Source organism: Nilaparvata lugens, chromosome 3 (genome assembly GCF_014356525.2).
Source record: "Nilaparvata lugens isolate BPH chromosome 3, ASM1435652v1, whole genome shotgun sequence".
NCBI classification, from domain to species: Eukaryota; Metazoa; Arthropoda; class Insecta; order Hemiptera; family Delphacidae; genus Nilaparvata; species Nilaparvata lugens.
In genome coordinates, this window is record NC_052506.1 from 23,188,083 (window position 1) to 23,209,010 (window position 20,928).

At 34.1% G+C, this 20,928-nt stretch overlaps 1 protein-coding gene across 4 annotated transcripts in view; it reads left to right on the forward strand.

Annotated features, from left to right (window-relative positions):
- Nucleotides 1-20,928, forward strand: part of LOC120350362 (rho guanine nucleotide exchange factor 12-like) — an 84,847-nt gene that overhangs the window by 8,888 nt on the left and 55,031 nt on the right. For all 4 annotated transcript variants that reach the window (XM_039423332.1, XM_039423334.1, XM_039423333.1 and 1 more), the window contains exons 2-4: nt 4,637-4,851; nt 12,740-12,789; nt 13,214-13,271. In XM_039423332.1, coding sequence (XP_039279266.1) covers nt 4,637-4,851; nt 12,740-12,789; nt 13,214-13,271 — 323 coding nt within the window. The remainder of the gene's footprint in view (nt 1-4,636; nt 4,852-12,739; nt 12,790-13,213; nt 13,272-20,928) is intronic.

Genomic DNA, 20,928 nt, shown 5'->3' on the forward strand with positions numbered 1-20,928 from the left:
CTTTGACACAGTCCCACACACATGAACTCGCTCACTAATCTCCATCACCAACAGACGACGAAATAATTATTATCAGCTGTTTTTCCAAGGATGAATAATAATTAACCTTTTAATGTCCTTCTGCGAGTTTTCCCAGGGATGAGACCTAGTGCAATCGAATCTTTATATTATTATATACCTACTATGTTCTGAATTTCGTGAGAATCGTTAGAGCCGTTTCCGAGATCCGGTGAAATACAAACATATAAACATTTAAACATCCAAACATCTAAACTTATAAACATAAGTTGCTCGTTTAATAGGTAGGATATGTAGATTTAGAGTATTATAGGGTATTTTCAAGTATTATAACTAGTCATAGTCTGTTGATAGGTGGAAATTGATTACCATGAATGTGACAATATAGCTGCAATTAGACTACAGTATAGTGATACAAAATTCTATTAAGTAACTTACTTTAAACAATTGATTGGACTAAATTCAGGATCAGAATTTTTGGTTTGGGTTTTCATTCCATTCTTATAATTCTTGAATTTCAATGAACAAATGGTAACTATCATGTATTTGAGTGATGGTTTTGCTGCTCACATGAGCTCTAGGTTAGTACGTGGGAAAACGGTGGGATGATAATTAATGGGCCTGCTTCTTCAGGTGAGTTCCGGACCATTGGGAAGTAGTTTTGATTCTTATTTGGGTCAAAACATAGTGGAGCGGAGACCTATAATGATTTTTTTATTTGAGAAAGCAGAGCGCATCACAGGAGGTTTCGAGAGTTTTGAAAATATTTTTTTCAAAAGTCAGAACATATTGGAACTGTGAAGCTAGGGTAGAAGGTAGACGGAAGCGGAGTCATTTATATAGGTACATGCATTATTTAAACACTCTCAGCTACCTTCTCTGATGTACTCCACCACTATGGTTTGACCCTTTGTAGAGCAGTAGTCATCATTCAAAGGGCAGGTCCGAGAGCATGTCACTTATCTAATCTGAGCAGTCAGATATATTATGCTAACTAGTCAATTGTTGTGAACCACTATTTGAATATTGGTTTAAATAGCTAAACTTGAATGATGAATATGAAGAAGGTAATATGCATTTCCTGCATATTTTTTTCGCTCACATTGGTCCAAAAACAGCTTCTCCTTTCTTCTATTATTGGTTAGACTTTGTGGTCCAGTTTTGCTTCATTGTGGCTATTGGGCATTAATCTACTATTGGACCGTCTCAATTCAGGTACTTGACGAAGTTTCTATCGGTCGAAGGTGGCACCACAGAAAAAAAGAATCGGTGTTCTCTCCTCCGTGGTGGCACCAACCTAATAGGTTCCAATTTTGGAATCCAACCGCTAAAACAATATAATCGCTCTTGAAGGTTCATGACTCTTTTTCATGATTCTTAAAGACTCATGGCTGCCCTATCAACGTCAAACTCAACGACTATTTCCAAGTTATCCGGATTCAACCTGATTAGCCTACTGGTTGATACCTACACGTGAATATTAACCAACCCCTAAAATCATGATAAGAATACAAAAATCATTCTTGATACTCCATTGTAGCACTATAGTGAGGTCCACGTTATAATAGCAGTAGAAAAAGATAGGAGAACAGCGTTACCGATTCTCTGCCTTGTCACTCCCTTTTATAGAGGATAGCTGATACCGGTATATCAGGGTTATTAAGGGTCGGTTTCCGAGCTCGGGATTTAGGTAAGTTGTAGACTTTGAACAGCTGGAGTCAGAATATTGGCTTTTCAAAACTGGGGGTAGTCGCAGTAAATAGCTGCTGCAAAATAAATCTTGATTTTCTTATTTCTATAATTGGAAACGTTTTTCCTTGACGTAATGAAACATTCCTAAATAGTTCAAAATAGCTGGGACTTAACACTATTTTCTCATTATTTTATTTTTAGTTCAATTTTCTAGTTTATCGAAATTCAATTTAAACGTTTCTTTGACTATGACTAAGACTACGCCCCGTTTCGGACAACCAATTTTCTGACTCCAGCTGTTTAAAGTCTAGAACTTAGCTAAATCCCGAGCTCGGAAACAGGCCCTAACAGTTCATTCATGAAATTAATGTTTAAAATTATAAATAATAATTTACTCATCGAGAAAATATATCAAATATATTTATCAATGATTAAATAATAAAATTTTATTAATGAGATTGAATATTTAGCCTAGTCTACTTACATTCCAACATTGTTATCCTTGACGTAATGAAACATTCATAAATAGTTCAAAATAGCTGGGACTTAACACTATTTTCTCATTATTTTATTTTTAGTTAAATTTTCTAGTTTATCGAAATTCAATTTAAACGTTTCTTTGACTATGACTAAGACTACGCCCCGTTTCGGACAACCAATTTTCTGACTCCAGCTGTTTAAAGTCTAGAACTTAGCTAAATCCCGAGCTCGGAAACAGGCCCTAACAGTTCATTCATGAAATTAATGTTTAAAATTATAAATAATAATTTACTCATCGAGAAAATATATCAAATATATTTATCAATGATTAAATAATAAAATTTTATTAATGAGATTGAATATTTAGCCTAGTCTACTTACATTCCAACATTGTTAGGCTAATGTTGGAGGTAGAAAAGGATTCTACTATCTGCTTTTTCGAATGGAAGACAAGGATTGCAACATTAATATTAATCAAACACTGTCATTATAACGTAGACCCCACTGTAGCTGTACATCTGAAAAGAGTGGTCATTGTCTGAATTAGATTATTTTTCTCTATATTGTCCGTGAACACTTCACACATGAAGCGTAAAACGGTTGCTCTAATATTTGGCGTGAAGCCCATCCCCCCACAATAACACAACTGACAAAAACCTAACCAGTGGAAATAAATACATACGAATGTGTTGTATGTAAGCTCCTGTAGGCTACTGTATATCTAATTTGGATCAGTAGATAATTATTTTTAGAAACTTGTGACGTTTGGTGTGATCAAGGTTTGCTCTTGAATTTTTCTTATGGAGCTTTGTTCTAACAATTTCTGCTACCTTCGACGATTTCTGTTAAAGCGTATTTATATTAAGATGAAAGCAAAAATTTGGAGGAAGTAGAGGTTGTAGAGGTAGCTATAAACAAGTGACATGTTTTTGGTTACATATAGACTATTCGTACTCGATATTTTGGGATTAGAGAGAAGATTTTTTCTTCCAAATGCATGTATATATCGATAGCAAGATTAATGAAATTATTTTAAACATCCAACCAAATTAATTTGTTTCTATATACTATTATCTAATGTGTACCGCTCATTACAACATTTCATAATATTATTATGTCATTTGGGTGGTCTCTATCACATAATCATTTGTCCAACGACAAAAAAATATATATAACTAATAATAAATCATTCCTCTATGAGGCTTATTATACAGGGCCAAAGATGTGGCCGCGGTTGGCGATTTTTGGAGAAATCACACCCATTTTATTCTTTATTCTTTATTGATTCATACAATAAGTACATTATTCTATCATATTATAAGTACATTACTTCATTTCTTACTTTATCTTATGAAGTAAAGCTTGAGCATCTTATTCAATACATCACTAACGCAGCAAGCAATTTGGAAGCATGTCTGCGATCCAGACCCATACTTCACATCCATATATCAATACTGTATTGGTTCTATCAAAGCTTGATATAATTTATTTCTCCTTTGTCAGTATTTCATACCACAGGATGCAGTGCTTTGATAGTATTCGCTCGCCTTCCTATTTTTCTCAAAAATATGTACATTGTCTCTACCATTTTTATTTACTGTAACACCTATATAATGATGTTGTTTGCCACTTTATTACACAATACTTTTTCTGAATACCCTGTCCTTTGCCTCCAATGTTTACATAATAATTTGTTTATCCACTCCACATTAAGTCCCACACTTGACATGGGAGGGTTCAGTTCATCAAGTTTCTATTTTGACCATTTCTTGAGATAGTGAAACAAATGATAGGTTAAACCGTTCAGTTGTTTAAGTCTCACGGCATCAAGTTTTCTTTGCAGGCTGATACACAGTCAGCTACACCGTTGCACACTGGTTAGGGCCAAGCCATACAAAGCGTTTTTGCAGGCGTTTTTAGAGTCGGCAAGGTAGGATTATCAGCTGATTGGCCTGGCGTTCGGGGAATCAGCCGATCGGAAAGCTCCCTGCCCTGCCGACTCCAAAAACGCCTGAATAAAAGCTTTGCATGACTTGGCTCGTGGGAATTGCTCATAAATGGCAATATTATTTAGACTTTTTTGATCCTCTGGACTTCTTGAAAGTACCAGGAACTTGACTAACTGAAAACTCAGTGTACTGAAGTTGTCCACTTGGACTGATTCTTGATAAACTCTGAAATCTTCATGAAATGGATTTCACACGCAAAAATGATGATAATGATAAACAGTCTAATGTCTTATTTTATATAATTCATTCAAATGATACTGTCTTAATTGTTCCCCTCTTTCCCGCTTCTTTTGCAAGCAATGCAAACTATAAATTAAATTTGAATCTAATTGAATTTCCTCTAAAATTGGTGCCTATTTTCAATTCATAACCTTTTTCTCAATCTATGTACCCCAATATTTAAACTTCTTAAATAAGTTAATTTTGTTTAATTGCAGGAGAAGCATGTCACTGTCGAACGGGCCGTCGTTCCGCCGCTCACGGCCCTCGTCCGGGGGCAGTGGGGGCGGCACCCTGGACTCGGGGGGCGGGGGCAGTGGGGGTGGCACCGCCTCCCTGCCCCATACCAAGATCGTTGTGCACAAGGACGAGAAGGGCTATGGCATGAAGGTGTCCGGTGACAACCCTGTCTACGTCCAGTCCGTCAAGGAAGGTCAGTTGTCGACACATCAGCTGTTCAATCATTCAAACTCTGTTTCATGTCAAAGGTGTAGAAGAATAATTTTTGTGAATGACATTGGAACACACATCAAACACTATTGTAGAAGCTGTTGAACCATCGGTGTAATAGCTATTGATGTATTAAGAGCGTAATGCGCAAGAGCGATGAAGAAGCATTACGCGCGAATTACTTACAACATTTTTTCTACAATTGCACTAACCTGTTAAATCACTTACATCTGGCGGAGTTTATAATAATTCGTCTACACTGATATCCATCATGGCTGTAGAATCGGTACAATTACCGACTTTTTAGGTTAAGATCTGACCGAGAGTGGTTTGTCTTTGGCGAGCTGCTTATCATCAGCAGATTACCGAGCGTAAAGAAACTATTTTGCGCATGCGCAAATGTTATGAGAGCGTAAAGAAAATCTACTGCGCATGCGCAGATGGTTAGCGAGCGAAAAAGTAGATTCTCCTCAGAAATAAGCTGTTTTACGAGGAGAATTGAGTATGTAAATTCTTTCTTTACGCGCAGTTGTAGAAAAAAGTAATTATGATATATTTTGTAAAATAAAATGAGACTACTATGAAATACTGTTTTGAGAGCTATAATTGAGGAGTCATTCTTGTAAATAAGAATTATTTACAGTAAATTGTGAAATTAGTTGTGGAACAATGTATGATTGTTGTGAGAGAAATTCTAACTATAGTGAGGTCCACGTTAGTTACGGAGAAAGATAGAAGAACTGCGTTGTAGATTTTCTGCATACCACTGCCTTCTATAGAAGATAGTTGATACCGGTATATCTTATGTAATATCACTAATAATTATTATTCATTCTTGTTAAAAATAATAAATTATTATTTTATTCGTCAAGAAATAATATTTTTCAACGATATAATAATTCAGATTGAATATTTTGTTTATTGATTATAAATCTTTCTACATTGTTAAAAAATGATCGGGCAACGTTGCGGAGCTAGAAAAGGATAGTGCTATTTGCTTTGTCACGAATGTTTATCAAATACTGCCATTAAAATGTGGACCTCATTATACCATCAAACGCTTTTTCTAAGGGGTTAAAGAATTGATTTGAGAGAAATTAACTTGATTTCAATATTTATTTTTATTCTTAGTTTCGAACACACTAAAATATACAATCAATGACACGTAATGTAAAATACAAAAAACAATAGGCATCTCATGGTGGGGTGTTGAAGAGATTCAAAAGAGGAAAATTACCTTGTCAACTATGGTTTTACATGTAATAGGCAGGTTGGGGGTAAAAAGGTAAGGAGCAAAGAGGACTAAAGAAGGAAAAATGGGGGAGGAATAAAAGAAAAAATACAAAATTGTTGTAAGAGTAAGTGTAAGAATTATATAATACTGTGTTGTTCTATAGTGTTGTCGATTCATTAGAAAAGATTAGATTCATAAGAAATTAACGTAAATTGAAAGAATCATCAAACTCTGTTTTTAGAGTTGTTGAAGAATCATTGTTCAAATGCAAATAGGAATAATTCAGAATAGAAAATGCATAGTTTTCGAGTTACATACTTTTCGTATAAGCGAATACCCCCCAAAAAATGGCTAAAAACTCAAAACTAGGCTACCTTTTAATCACCCTCATCCCTTTAGCACAGGGGGTTATGTTAACCCTCTTACTATCTCAAACAGAGCTGCGGGGACAAAATTTTTTCCATAACATTTCCCTCTATAAACTCGTTGAAAGCTTTCATTATAAATTCTCATGGTTTGAATCAGTTTTCTACCTATCATTAGATTTTTCCAATCGTCTCTATGAATCACCTCATTATAAACTGTAAGCTCTACGTTATAATGGCACTTTTTGATTAACAATGGTGTTGCTATCCTTGTCTATCACTCGACAAGCAGATAGCGCTATCCTTCAATAGCTCCGCAACGTTGCCAGATCGTTTTTAACAATGAAGAAATATATTTAATTCACAAAATATCCTATCTCAATTATAATCATTTGAAAAATATATTTTCTCGACGAATAAAATATCCTATTTTATTAAGCGAGCAATTTCTGTTTTTATATATCTGTTTATTTTTATATCTGGTTATTTTTATATCTGGCTATTTTTATATCTGGTTATTTTTATATCTGACTATTTTTATATCTGGTTATTTATGTTTAACGGATCTCGAAAACGACTCTAACGATTTTCACGAAATTTGGAACATAGTAGGTTTATGATAATAAAGATTCGATTGCAGTAGGTCTCATCCTTGAGAAAACTCACTGAACGACATTAAAAGGATAATAATTCATCCTTGGCTGAAACAGCTGTGGATAGTGAAAAAGTGAGTATGTGAAAAATCAAAATATCGCATCCCCGAAATTCATAAGATGACGTATAGCCAGCTGTGAAATATAAACACGATCATTTTATCAATAAATAAAAATAAAGAGCGAAGCTCGGTGCCCCGATATTAATTGATTATTTTAAACAAGAATCTACAGTAGTTAATATCATATCAGATATACCGGTATCAGTTACCGTCTATAGAATGCAGTGGCAAGGCAGAGAATCGGCAACGCTGTTTTCCTATCTTTCTCCACTGCCATTATAAAGTAGACCTCACTATAGCAATAGTAGAAGAGGCAGGTAGTTGTTTCTTCTAAGTGAGAAAACAGTAAAATTGATGTATTGTAATTAAAAGAAGGCGTATAAAACTAGCAATTGTAGTGTAGTTGATGTAGTCCAGTAGTCTATATTTATTTAGTAGCTATGAGGGGGGAAGGTTATTTTGATTGACGACTAGCACATGTTTTGTAATGAAACAAAGTTATTGTTGAAACGTTTTTCTTCTCTAAAGTAACGGCATGCTCCGTAAATGTAATGTAAACTTCGAGAAATAATTGGGTTGCCGCAAAAATGTGCGCGCCGTTCAAGGTCGTGTTGCTAAACTGTCAGTATTCCCTGTAATAGTACTCCATGCTTTCCATTCAAACAATGCTGACAGTTTGAAGCAAATTCAACTTTAATATAGTTGCACGATACCTTATCCGGAAGTAGAGTACGTTTTAGATTTATTTCTAAACTTTATCGCATATTTCTCAGCCGTGCCGGTCATTTTTCACTTTGAAATGCCAGTGCTCTACCGTACTTTGTTGCTAGATGAAATTGTGTGGGAAGACGGAAGTATTGTAGGTGTGCTTTTTTGTTTGAAATACTGAAACTTACGAAGTAGATGAAAGATTATCGTCTCGAGATGATTGATTTACAGATGGAAGTAAATGGTTGATTGCATTTGTTCATATTAAAATAAATGAGAGATTGAATTGTTCAAATGCTAAAGTATGTATATGATACGAAACGAAAATCCAAATTAATGATTCATTTTTTTAATTATGAAATTCGTGTTTCTTTTTATGCGATTATGTCTACTAGATTTATGGCATTACCAATTTTTTTTTAATTTTCTAATAATGGATAGAGTACCATATTCTAGTTGGCTAGAGGTAGGTGTATATGCTATTGATGTTAACTATTGTATAGACTAATATCCATATTTTGGTTGAATAAGTTTCAAAGTTTAGAGACAAATAAGACACATTTGTATAAATTATATTGTGTGAATGAAAATCTCTTAAACTACATCACTACATGATTAAAAAGTTGAAATAAAAATTTTAAGTGAGTTGAGAATTCCATCACCGAGCAAACTGTTTTGCATTGTTCAAATGCTAAAGTATATAGTACATGGTAGGAAACGAAAATCCAAATTAATGATTATTTATTCTAGATTTTATTTATTTAATCATGAAATTCGTGTTTCTTTATGCGATGTTTTTCTGTTCAAATCCAATGATCGGTTGATTTGGTTAGCTATTGTAGCCAATTGACATCAATTTTGTTTTTTCATGAAAACATAAATATTTCAATTATGTTGAGAGTTAAAGACAATTATCAGCTTAATTAATCGAACACTTATGAGAAATGTTGTAGAATTGTTTCATCAATAGTTAACATGAATTAATAATTCAGTTGTCAAAGGCTCCCTTCAATAGTTTACCTTTGAATATGCAACAAATTGGAAGACATGGAGCTTGTTTGCTTTTAGTACCATGCTATTTTTCAATTAGATTATGAAAATATTTCGAAAAAGGACTTCATCCATTGATAATCATCCATTTGATATGAATCATAATAATTTATTGCTTCCCAAAACCCATAAGACTTCTGCTACTGCAAATATTGAGAACAGCCATGAGAAACCAGTTGTTAGCAATTAATTTGAATTTTCGTTTAATAATCATGATGTATTCATTACATTAGCATTTGAATAAATGCAATATCATATTTCTTTCGATCTGAAATAAATCAACTGTCAAACTTCAATTCCATCTTCAATGGTACACCAATTTGTACCCAATTAGTAAACCTACAGTTTCATGATTTATTCCAATTATGCATTCTAAATTAATTCATAACAAGCCTAGTCCCAATCTCCCGAACCGTCCGAATAATTGGAGTTGATTACACGAAGATCTCATACCTCGTGTTATAAATTATTGTTTGTTGTTATTAGTATCGCTCTAATCTCCCTTGAGTTGAACTAATAATTGTTTTTGACTGCGCATAGCTTTACAAACACTGGAGGTAATAGAGCCTATGCAATGGAGAGGACCTTGAACCATGCTGATATTCAGTGTTGTATATGTGTATATATTATGCTATCTACATGAGTGTGTATATATATGTAGTAATGAATGTATTGGAAGATTAGTTGGTTCATAAAATGCATGCAGTCACTCAGTCGCCATAATGTTCTGTGCATTTACTACTGCTGCCTCTACCAGTATATATTTGATCATAACTGTCGGGGCGTTCTCAGAAAATACCCACGCAATCGTTACAGCGCAACGAGCCCTAGTGGCTAGTTGTTTCTTGTGTTTTCTCTTTCTTTATCATTCTCTCTTTGTTCTTTCTTCCTCTCCTATATTACTCATTCATCTGTCTCTTTGTTTCTTGTTCAGTTTCTTTCATTTTATAATCTACTATCCGTCTCTCTTCTTTTCTCTATCTCTGAGATCTGACTTTATAATGTCAGCTCTGTATCAGCTTTCCTCATATATGAAAAATAAATTGATTGATTGATACATTCAGTATTCATATTTCATTTCATTTATTGTATAAAGCACTATAATCATAATATATAATTATAGAATAAATAATTTATTATGACATTGGAGGAAAAACTAGGCTGAGCCTGTACTATTTCTCTCCAAAAAATTTTGATAGAATGTGAATGTTGTCGAAAAGTTAAGGTTATGTAATCACACACTGCTACATCACTTGATTTTTGGTCCAGGAATAATAATTTGAATATTTTGAAGGTTGACGTAATACTCTAAATAAATCACAGAATGTATCACAATAAATTAAAAACTTGAGAAATATTGCACTTCTGTGGTTTATTTTTTTATTGGATAGATTTAACAATACTGTACAGTAGTCGGAAAAGAAAAAACAGGCGATTGCCCTAAACTCCGTCAATTTCCTAATTTTGTCTTAAATTGTCCAAATATTATGTATATTGTGTAAATTCATCAAAATGTTTAGCTGTCTGCACACAGGGACAATAGTAGCCTCCACTATGTGTCGTGGGAACGCGGAATTGGATGTCAGGAACTTTGTATATGTAGTACATTGCATTTCGAACTCTGCGTTCCCGCGACAGCTAGTGGAAGCTACTATTGTCCCCGTGTGCAGCGTCTTCCAGCTCTATGATTTCTCTATGATTTGCAAGTTATTGGATATTAGCAGATAGATTCATGTATTTTAGCTTTGTATATTGTATATCTTTTGGATACTAGCGCATATAGATAGAGATTTAATGTACACCGTGTCCCAAGAAAAGGTTTACACGTTCAATTTTATATGACGTGCCCATTCATGCACCGATCTTTTTTAAATTTTACACAGTTTACAAAGAAGGTTCTGAAAATATTCTGGGAAAATTTCAGCTCCCTAACCATCGTAGAAACAAAATGACGGCATATTGAAAATTTTACTAATTAGCTTCCTATAAAAACTACTTTCATGAGTATGAAAGAATTTCTGAATATAATATTCTGAATTGTTTACTACGTTGCAATAGTCTTGCCTCATTTGATGGTACTAGAAATGGATCAAGCAATCTTTCAACAAGATAGTGCTCCACCTAATTTCGCAGATCATGTCAAGCAATTACTAAATGACAACTTCATGGCCGTTGGATTGGTCGTGGAAGTGATTTGTTAGATTGGCCACCCCAATCACCAGATTTAACTGTTTGTGACTTCTTTTTATGGGGTTAATTTAAGGAAAAAGTTTATACCCATAGCTTCAATAATTATAATAATGATGAGGAACTGAAACTGTCAATAGAAGAGGAACTTCTCCGGATACCGCAAAGTTTCTTTGTAAGGGCTTACGAATCATTTCTAAGCGCTGTTATCAGTGTGTTGCTGTGGATGGGCTTCAATTTGAATAATTTTTGACTTCATTAGGCCATGTTCTAGTTTTTTATTTGAAAGACATATAGCCCTAACGTACAAAAATAAAAATATTCTATTAAGCCAAAAACACCCTTTTAATGTTTTTAAGTATCGTTTTTCAATATGCCGCAATTTTGTCTTTTTACGATCAGTTAAGGAGTTGAAATTTTCCCAGAATAGTTTTAGAACCTACTTTGTAAAATTTAAAAAAGTTCGGTGAATGAATGAGCACGTGATATAAAATGTAAACCTCTTTGTGGAACACGGTGTATTTCTATTCTATGATTTTAGTATAGGTCTGTAACAAGCCAGCATCTTATATTATTGTAATCTGCATAAATTACGAAACTTCTAAATCGTTTCATGACAAATCATGTTTGACTTGCAGAATTGTGAGTTGATAAATTTGAGGAAATAAGTGAAGTCATCGACAGAGATAGTAGAGTATTAGCTTTGGTTTCGTTTACGTGTGCGTGTATAATTTGAGATTGTAATGTAGATGTAGTAAATATTGTACCCGATTCAAACATCATGAATTGATTCGAGTTGCATTATTTTATTATCTTATACTCAAGTTTTGCTGAACAGGATTGAATAATCTAAATGGTGAATTTATTTTTTTCGTAAGTTGTATAGTAGGCTACCGTACTGTTATTTCAATTAATCATTGTAGCTGTTTAGTTATACAGTTGAACGAACGTATCGAGTCAAGGCTCGAGTAGTTGTCCGTTTGTTTGTATGTTCGAATGCTATCATCAATCAAATGCGTCAATATGAATTCATTTGTATGTTCGACGATAACGTTCGCTTTCATCAATCAACATAGAATTTTCAACACATACCATATTTGGTTCTTTATACAATAAGTCTCACTTACTCCTTTACCCTTTATAAGGTGAGAAAGGATACATGCTCTAGATTACTATATATAATGTATGCAGGTATGCTATTGAGTTCGAGTCATAATATGGAATATTTTTAATCCATTCCAACCGGAGATTTCAATAGAACAACTGCTGACAGAATGTCAGCGGCATTTGGAACGAGTTCTCCAGTACGGGGGCTCACTAGTGTTGAATATTCTTAGAAAGACAAGTGGTTACACTAACTAAAATAACAAATAAACTATTTCCGATTGTTATTCTTTTATCAATCCACTAAACTCTAGACTCAATTTACACCTGACTAATATACTCTCATATATTTGAATAAATAAATAAATCGTTATAAGTTTTGTATTTTCATTCAACATATTCAAATCTATTCTTCACATTTTGTGACATATACAGGTAAAACGAAGATAATTTTTGACTATTTTTGAGTAATTTTATGAATGAAATCAATATTTTTATTTTGTTTTAGGTGGTGCCGCTGAGAGAGCAGGGTTGCACAGTGGTGATAAAATCATCAAGGTAAATTTTTATCTTTTATAGTTAAATTATTTCTGATCGATTCATAATATTTTCATATATTTTTTAATTGATAATATTTCCATCAATCTAGTTAATCAAATCTGAAGATCCGATCTAGTTCATTATTTGGTGTGGAGCCTGTTCATTAGGATTTTGTAAGTCAAGTATTATGTATACACTAGTCAAGTAATATATTTAAATGAATAATTTTGTATCATTGAATCAATAATAATTGAATTATAGAAAACGGCTCTTTCACTGGATAGTACGTCAAGCTACCTGATAAATTCTTGTATTTAATATGTGGGCGACTTCATACTATATTTCTTCAGTAAAAAAGATAGAATAGTTACTTCTATTTCCCTCACTATACAGTTTTCTATCTTTTGCATTTGTGTAATACATTCTGATTTTAAAATTTCAGGTGAATGGAGTCACTGTGACTCATTCAACCCACCTTGAAGTTGTGGAGCTAATAAAATGTGAGTAGAATTTTTTATGTAAGTCTTAGATCTTTTAATAATTATTTTGCCAGTCGTCAACTATTAAAATTTTATATCTATCTAGTGATAACTGGAGTTATACTGGATTAAATAGGATTCCATTATTCAATAGAATAATAAAATTTCATTGAATATGGAATAGAACTGTTTTCTTCAATACTTCCTGTTTCTATAGTCAATCTAAAGCGATAATAAAACACTACATATTTCTAGCGCCTTAAATTCCTGAGTTAATTCCAAGACCAAGAGTAAACTCCAAGAGAGAAGTCTTGAATAAAATATTTTATTCCTATTCATCTGTGATATATAATATATGCTACTTGGCTCTTGGAATATTCTTCGATTACTAAACTCTCTTTTTTATTTCTGTTCTTTCCAATTCATTCCAAGCTTTAACAAAGGGTTGTAAAAATTTAATTCTTGTTGATTTTAACTGTCAGAACTATGCGTTCAAATGAAATTCTACTCATTGAATTGACTCATTATGACTCATTGTAGAGTGAGACACGAATTGGATAGTATGTTTTGAAATCGCGTGCACTATTCTTATTCAATGCATATCATTGGGGATATATCAAAAAACAATAATAATTGGACGATTTTTACGACCTGAAATTAAGGCCAGCTGTTGAATAGGCTCTTAATGGCCCAGTTGGAGAGTTCCATCATCCGAAGAAATAAACTGATGACAACTTGCTTGGTTATCGGTGATTTTTGAGCTTGAAATTTTAATTCTATTTAATCTATAAATTGACAGTAATAAACAAAAGAGGTATGTTTGATGTCAGTCGTTAATAGTAGGATAGTAAATTTTGTAATTGTTTCAATTGCGATGACATTATTGCCTGCGCTCTGTTTTTTATGCGTCGCTTTTAGATGGTTGATTAGGGAATGAAAACTTGTTGGAAAGTAAAGCTGTAGAACAGTCTCTGAAGTCGTATCGTAAGTCTTGGCAGATTCACGTATTCTTGAATTTTGTATCGAGAGTTTTATATTCATCAAGTCTTCAAATGTGTATTAATTATTGATTCATCAGTATTTAATAATCATTAGTCCCTAAATTCTGATAGCAATCATGGATGGTAGTGATTAGAAAATTGTGCATTGATAAAATTGGATTTTTATCTGTGAAACTCTACTTTGTTAACAATTAGCGTTGGTCAACTATTTCAATTGAAATTCTACTTTGATAAAATAATGAGGCTGTAAATATTGAATTATACAATAATACAAATTGTGCACTGATAAACGATACAAATTCTGCATTGATAAACTTGAATTCAAATTGAATTTCTACTTGATAAAAATAAGCGTGAACAAAAATAACGTGAATTATAGTAAGTGCATAGGAAATGTAAACGTGAAGATGAACATGAATTATTTGAAAAGCTACATCTAGGAATCTACAATGGTCAAAGTTTGTGTAGAATCAAGTTATCTATGTGTGACGTCAACCATTCTGTACACGGCAATTAGTTTTTCCCAAAAAGTGTTCTGCTAAAATATGATCAATAGCCTTCTACCATTAATAACATACCAGGAAATGGCGTTGAAGAGGAGATTCTTTTCTCTACACGTAACCATAGAGAAAATAATACTTTATATTAATATTTAATTTCTAACGTATAACTTCTAACACACTATAACTTTTGAAATGGAAAAGCATAGGATAGGCTATCTCTATCAAATAGGAAATCGATCTTGCTCTAATATATCTATCATTGTGCTTTTAGTGAATCAGTAGTGTTGACATTTTGTAAATTTTCGACTTGAAATTAAATTTTGTAAAGTTTACATTATTGAGTGAAATAGTCATTTTCATTCAGTTTCTCAACTATCTTTTGAACAATTCCAGTCATTCAATTTTTTAATTGAAAATTGAACCCAAATTGATGAATGAATGTGCAAATCAAATCCATTGATCCCTAATTTCCATAGGGAAATATTTTTCCAAGCTCGAGCTTGCTCTTTTGGGGAAGGAAGTTCAGTAGTTCCCAATGTGACTGTACCAATATTGAATAGAGATCAGATATGTTTAGTTTGAAATTCGGGGCTACTTTTTAGTGAGTCTCTCGGTGTAAAGTTTTGACAAAAGGTTTTACAGCTCTAGAAGTTTGTGCAGCAAATTGTTTCGTTGAAAGCACTGACATAGTCTGCAGTCGGCTGTTAGCAAGCCATTGCGAGTTAAGCGACGTGGTTAAGCAGTCGTCGTTCACGGATGGGGATGGGCGTGCCGATTTCACACCCGAAAACCGATCAGCTGTGAACAATGAGGCTCCGTTTGTTGCTGCTGCTGCTGTTGTTGGTATTGCAGACTTCCTAACTGCCTACCGTAAAACCGTAATGGGTCTGCTGACTGCACCCTGTGTGGCTACTGTAGTGAGGTCCACCTTCTAGTCAGTGGAGAAAGATAGGAGAACAGCGTTGCCAATTCTCTGCCTTGCCACTGCCTTCTATAGAGAATAGAAGATACCGGTGTATCTGATGTAATATTATAATCAATATTATATTTTATTCTTCAAGAAAAAATATTTTTTATGAGAATCTCTTATCTTTCTCAACTTCTATTATAACGTGGATTTCACTACAGCTTCATGGTGTAGGAGTGTAGTTGTTTTACATCCGTTCCATCTCCCAAAGCACGAGAACAGGCAGTTGCGTGTTGTGTTGTAGATATGGGTTATATATCTTCCAGTAGTGAGTGGAACATGCGAAAACGTTTGACTTTTTGCAGCTCCGTTTTCCGAAGCGGCTGTAAAACGAACGGAAACTAAGTTGAGGTTAAAGATTGCAAATTGTTCATACACAATTATGTCCGCACAATAATATTGTGAAAGATTTATACAAAATACACTAGGAGAGTAATGTCAGGGTGCCCTTTTAATCTGAAATAATATGAGAAAACATTTCCTGGTTCAACAAGCGCAGCGAGTTTCTACTTTTGACTTGATGCCAGAGTCGTCCGTTTGTGTGTTCGACGATAACTTTTGAATTCTTCCATCATCATCATATTCTAATTTTCAACACATATTCTTTGAACCATAGTAGACCTACAGATTGAATTCGTTGGCCAAGAAAATTGTCTTTCTCCTTCGTCTTCTTTGATGATGTAACAGGAAACAAGATAACATTGGAAAAATGAATACCAATTTATTGTTAAAAATCAGCTGTCAGCTGGATTATTAATTGCATCGTGGCCTACAAGATTCTTGGCATTTGGACCCTAAAGAATTCTTGTAAGCCACGATTAAATGCAATGAATAACTCAATGTAACTTGAACTATTTCTCTTGATTTTCAATTGCTTTCAATAGGTCAGGTGACAGTATATCAGCGGCATTTTGAGCGAGTTCTCCAGCCCGGAGGCTCACTAGACAATAATCTGTATCTGGGCTTATATTTTGTATCTGTGCTAGTCATTTAGATTTAGATCTAAGGTCTCTCTACCTTACTTTAGTAAAATTTGTAAAGCATTTAATGCTTTAATACTTCGAAACCCTCGGTAAACAGCAGTCAGGTTGGATGCTGAGCTCCAATGTATAGTATAGCAGATGCAGTATGTACCGTATAGTAGAGTCCATCTGCACTCGTCTCAATTAGAAGCAGTGTAATGTTGGACTGAAGCGTGGGAATAAGCCCTCGTTGTCATGTTGTACTGCAGCAAACCATAGCACAGAGAGCACAGAGAGCACAGAGTATTATGATGGTGTTGTCGTGTGAATTTGAAGTAAGCACCGCGTCTCGAGTGGTCTGGCTTATCCCTGTCGGATCTATGACAGTCAGGTTCACTCCAAACTGCCAGCACTGTTTGAATGGGTAGTATTCATATAAGAAATGCTGACGGTTGAAAGTGAGTATGACTGGAGTAATTTATGGTTATGGTTGGTGGTGTGATGGCCGCCGCCGCCGCGTCTTGCAAATAACGGCTGCACCCAGCATCCGACCACAGAGTAGTTGTCAGTGGCAGTCGTAGCGCAGTGAACTCTATACTAACTAGTATAGAATTCAGTGTCGTAGCGTGGTTGTGTCAAAAATTGGGGGTCGGCCATGATGGGGAATCTTGCAAATAACGTCTGCACCCAGCATCCGACCACAGAGTAGTTGTGAGTGGCAGTCGTAGCGTGGTTGTGTCAAAAATTGGGGGTCGGCCATGGTGGGGAGTTGTTAACTAAAGAGTTCAGAAAGACCCATTTTTATGTCGCTAATACATTCGAAATATTTCTCTGTACATTATCTACTAATCTGATATTTATTCGACTTTTTCTCTTCATCAGAGAGAGTTAAATTGTGTTATAGTGATACTGTATTCACTTTAAACTATCAGCTTTGTTTGAATAGGTATCTTCATAGAGGAAAGATACCGTTAGTATCGAACATCATTCGTCTATGGCAGCATTGTTGTTATTAGGTAATGAATGTCGTCATTTTAAAGCGATAATCACTTTAGATGTGACACAAGCAATTAATTTGTTCCCTTTTTAAATAAATTAATAAATAATAGTTCATTTAAGGAAAACTTGAAAATGGATTGGAAATGCCGAAACTATTAAATAGTTTTGTTTGTTGTTGTTGTGTTTTATATAAAACAAGTTATATTATATTAAAAACAAAAGGGTAAAAGTAAAGTAAATTCGTATGGCTTTTTTTGGTGGGGAGTCCCTTGAGGCAAGGTCCCACCGCCTGAATATATAATTAAGCCTTCAAAGGGCCTCACGACTGTCATACTTCAGCCGGGACCGACAGTTTAACGTGCCCATCCGATAACACGGGAGTGATATGGTTAAAAAACTTTTGGTATTAAGAGGGTTTGAACCCAGGATCTCTATGCTGCTACGCAAGCACTCTATCCACTAGACCACGGATCACTCCGAAACAAAAGGGTACTATGCAATTATTCTTTATTAATTATTAAATAGAAACTAGTTCAGATTTTCACACTACATTCAAGTTCTGGTTTTTGGATGTGAATTTATTCATTATAGTGTTAGTCTATTGAAATTTTTCAATCTGTTTACTTTAACAAATAAGTTTCACTGAGATTCATATTCTTCTTCTCTAAGTGCCTATCCAATCCGGATGTTGGCTATCAGCATGGCTATCTTGATTTTGTTAGTTGTGATTTGGAAGAGCTCTACTGATGTTTTATCGAACCACTTCCTCATTTTTGCCAACCAAGATATTCTTCTTCGACTCGGTTTTCTCTTGCTGTTTATTGCTCTTGAGATTCATATACTTGTCATAAATTTTATTTGCTACCATTCTCCATCTTCATTCTTGAAATTTATGGTTTTCTATAATTATTTGTCAAAAATTACTGCAAAAGACTACTGAAAAATATAACAAGATTCTCTGTTGTATATGTTCCTACCGGAAAATGGCATCACTCGTTTTTCAGTATTTCCTCCATAATTATGAAGATAGTGAGAAGATAGAGGTATATTATCGTACACAATCTACTCAATTTTTGTTTTCATGACAAAAAAATCTGGTGTGGCGCACTCACACAACTTTCTTTGCTCATTAAGCCTCATTCTTAAACGAGGATAATTTAGGGGAATAACATTATGCCGATTGGCGGCTAAATAATTAAAACTACGATTATACTACTTTTATTGTGTTCAGAGTACATTTTCCTTTGTTTGAATTATGAAATTTGAGGATTTTTTAAAAGTTGTCAAAACAGCTGTTCTACAAATAAAATATTCTTTTGAATAACTGCTCTACCTACCTACCTCACGCACGAGAAGGAGGTAACAAAGTAAATTTCTCAAGGATGGGGTGGACCCCCTGTTAGTTTCTCAGGGATGAGACTCATGCTAGTTAAGAGAGCTGATATATAACTATACAGGGTATGAGTTTGAAAAAATCGCTCAAGTCATTTTTGAGAAAATCGTGATAGAAATTTAACAAAATTCATTATTCTCATGAAGCTCCTAATTCTCACGGAGCTCCTGCAATTTTCCCAGAAATGAGACTCATGTCAGTTGATAGGGCTTATAAATAGCTATCTAGGGTATAAATTTGAAGAAAATCGTTAGAGCCGTTTTCGAGAAAACCGTGAAAAACATGGGTTTTCAGCCATTATCCTCCATTTTTTCCGCCATTTTGAATTGAATTTTATTGAATTTCTTATTGTCGGATCCTCATGGTATAAGGACCTTAAGTTTTAAATTTCAAGTCAATCGGTTAATTAGGAATGGAGTTATCGTGTTCACAGACATACACACACAACACACACACACACCACACACACACACACACACACACACACTCAGACCAACACCCAAAAATCATGTTTTTGGACTCAGGGGACCTTGAAACGTGTAGAAAACATGAAATTAGGGTATCTTAATTTTTTGAAAGCAATACTTCCCTTACCTATGGTAATAGGGCAAGGAAAGTAAAAATGAGAGGGGTTTTTAATTACAGCTTCATTATCTTGGGCAATTAAAAAATTAAATTATCTTGACTCATAGAATCTATTAACTTGAATGAAAGATTGTAAGCAGAAAGCTTACTGTTTTAAAGGTGATGGTTTCTTGATCCATTCCGAGCTGCGATGTATTACACACTTTTTTCTATGTATTTAAACACGACATGCAGTCAAATATTGAGTAAAAAATTCAAAACTTTTACTTACTGACTGAAGTACTTTCGACCGTCTAGCAATCATTTTCAACAGTCTTACTGTTTTCATCATATTATTATTTATGGTCTACCTAGATAACATATAATAAAACAATATTATAAGTTTCTAATATAATGAAAGATAATGTAGATAATAATGAAAAATGAGATGTCATAATCATAATAGCATGTCCTATGGACAGTCCTCATGTTTGAACAAATTCCATGTTTCACATCCACTATGCTAACTTCATCCAAGTTGAACTATTTACAACTGTCATTCACCTCAATTACTCCTGAAGTATTGCAGTAATTGGACAATGAAAGTATCAGATGCAAAGATCTTGGGCTGTTTCCCTCCTGTGAAGAAGCACTATTAAGGATGTAATTACTCAGATGTAGTAATATGCCGCGGCTGGCATCCGAATGGTAGCTATTAGGAGAAAGGAAGGAAAGAAAGGAGAAGACAAGAAAAACGTTTCCTTCATACTACTCTCCTTGTTGGGCAAGTTCGATTGTATTGTTTCTGTACATTCATGCAAGATACACAGTTTGAATTGTAATGTGTGCAATATGTTGTTGATGTTGATGGATTTATTGTCCAATGTATCATTGTGCTGATTGTTCTTTGATTGTCCAAGAATTTGGATTGTGTAATTTTCGTTCATTTGACTGTGTTGTCAATGATGGGAAATTCTGTGTAGTACACTGGAGCGTCAAAAATTTCAAATTTTTTTTGATGAAAATTGGTTCTAGTAGTTTTGACTACATTTAACATGCATTTTGTTTACGTGAAACAACATTTTGTCCTATTCTATCTCCATTCCAACATTTTCCCTTATGCTATTTCAAACCTGTAGCTGATAGCGTGGACTTTCGTACTGAATGGTGGACGATGTACAGTTAACAGAAACCCGTAAAATGTAAGTTATAGGACAATAGAGCAATGTAACAACAGTGATTGAAAGTTCACCTTCGAAATTTGATTTGTATGAACATCAACGTTGATG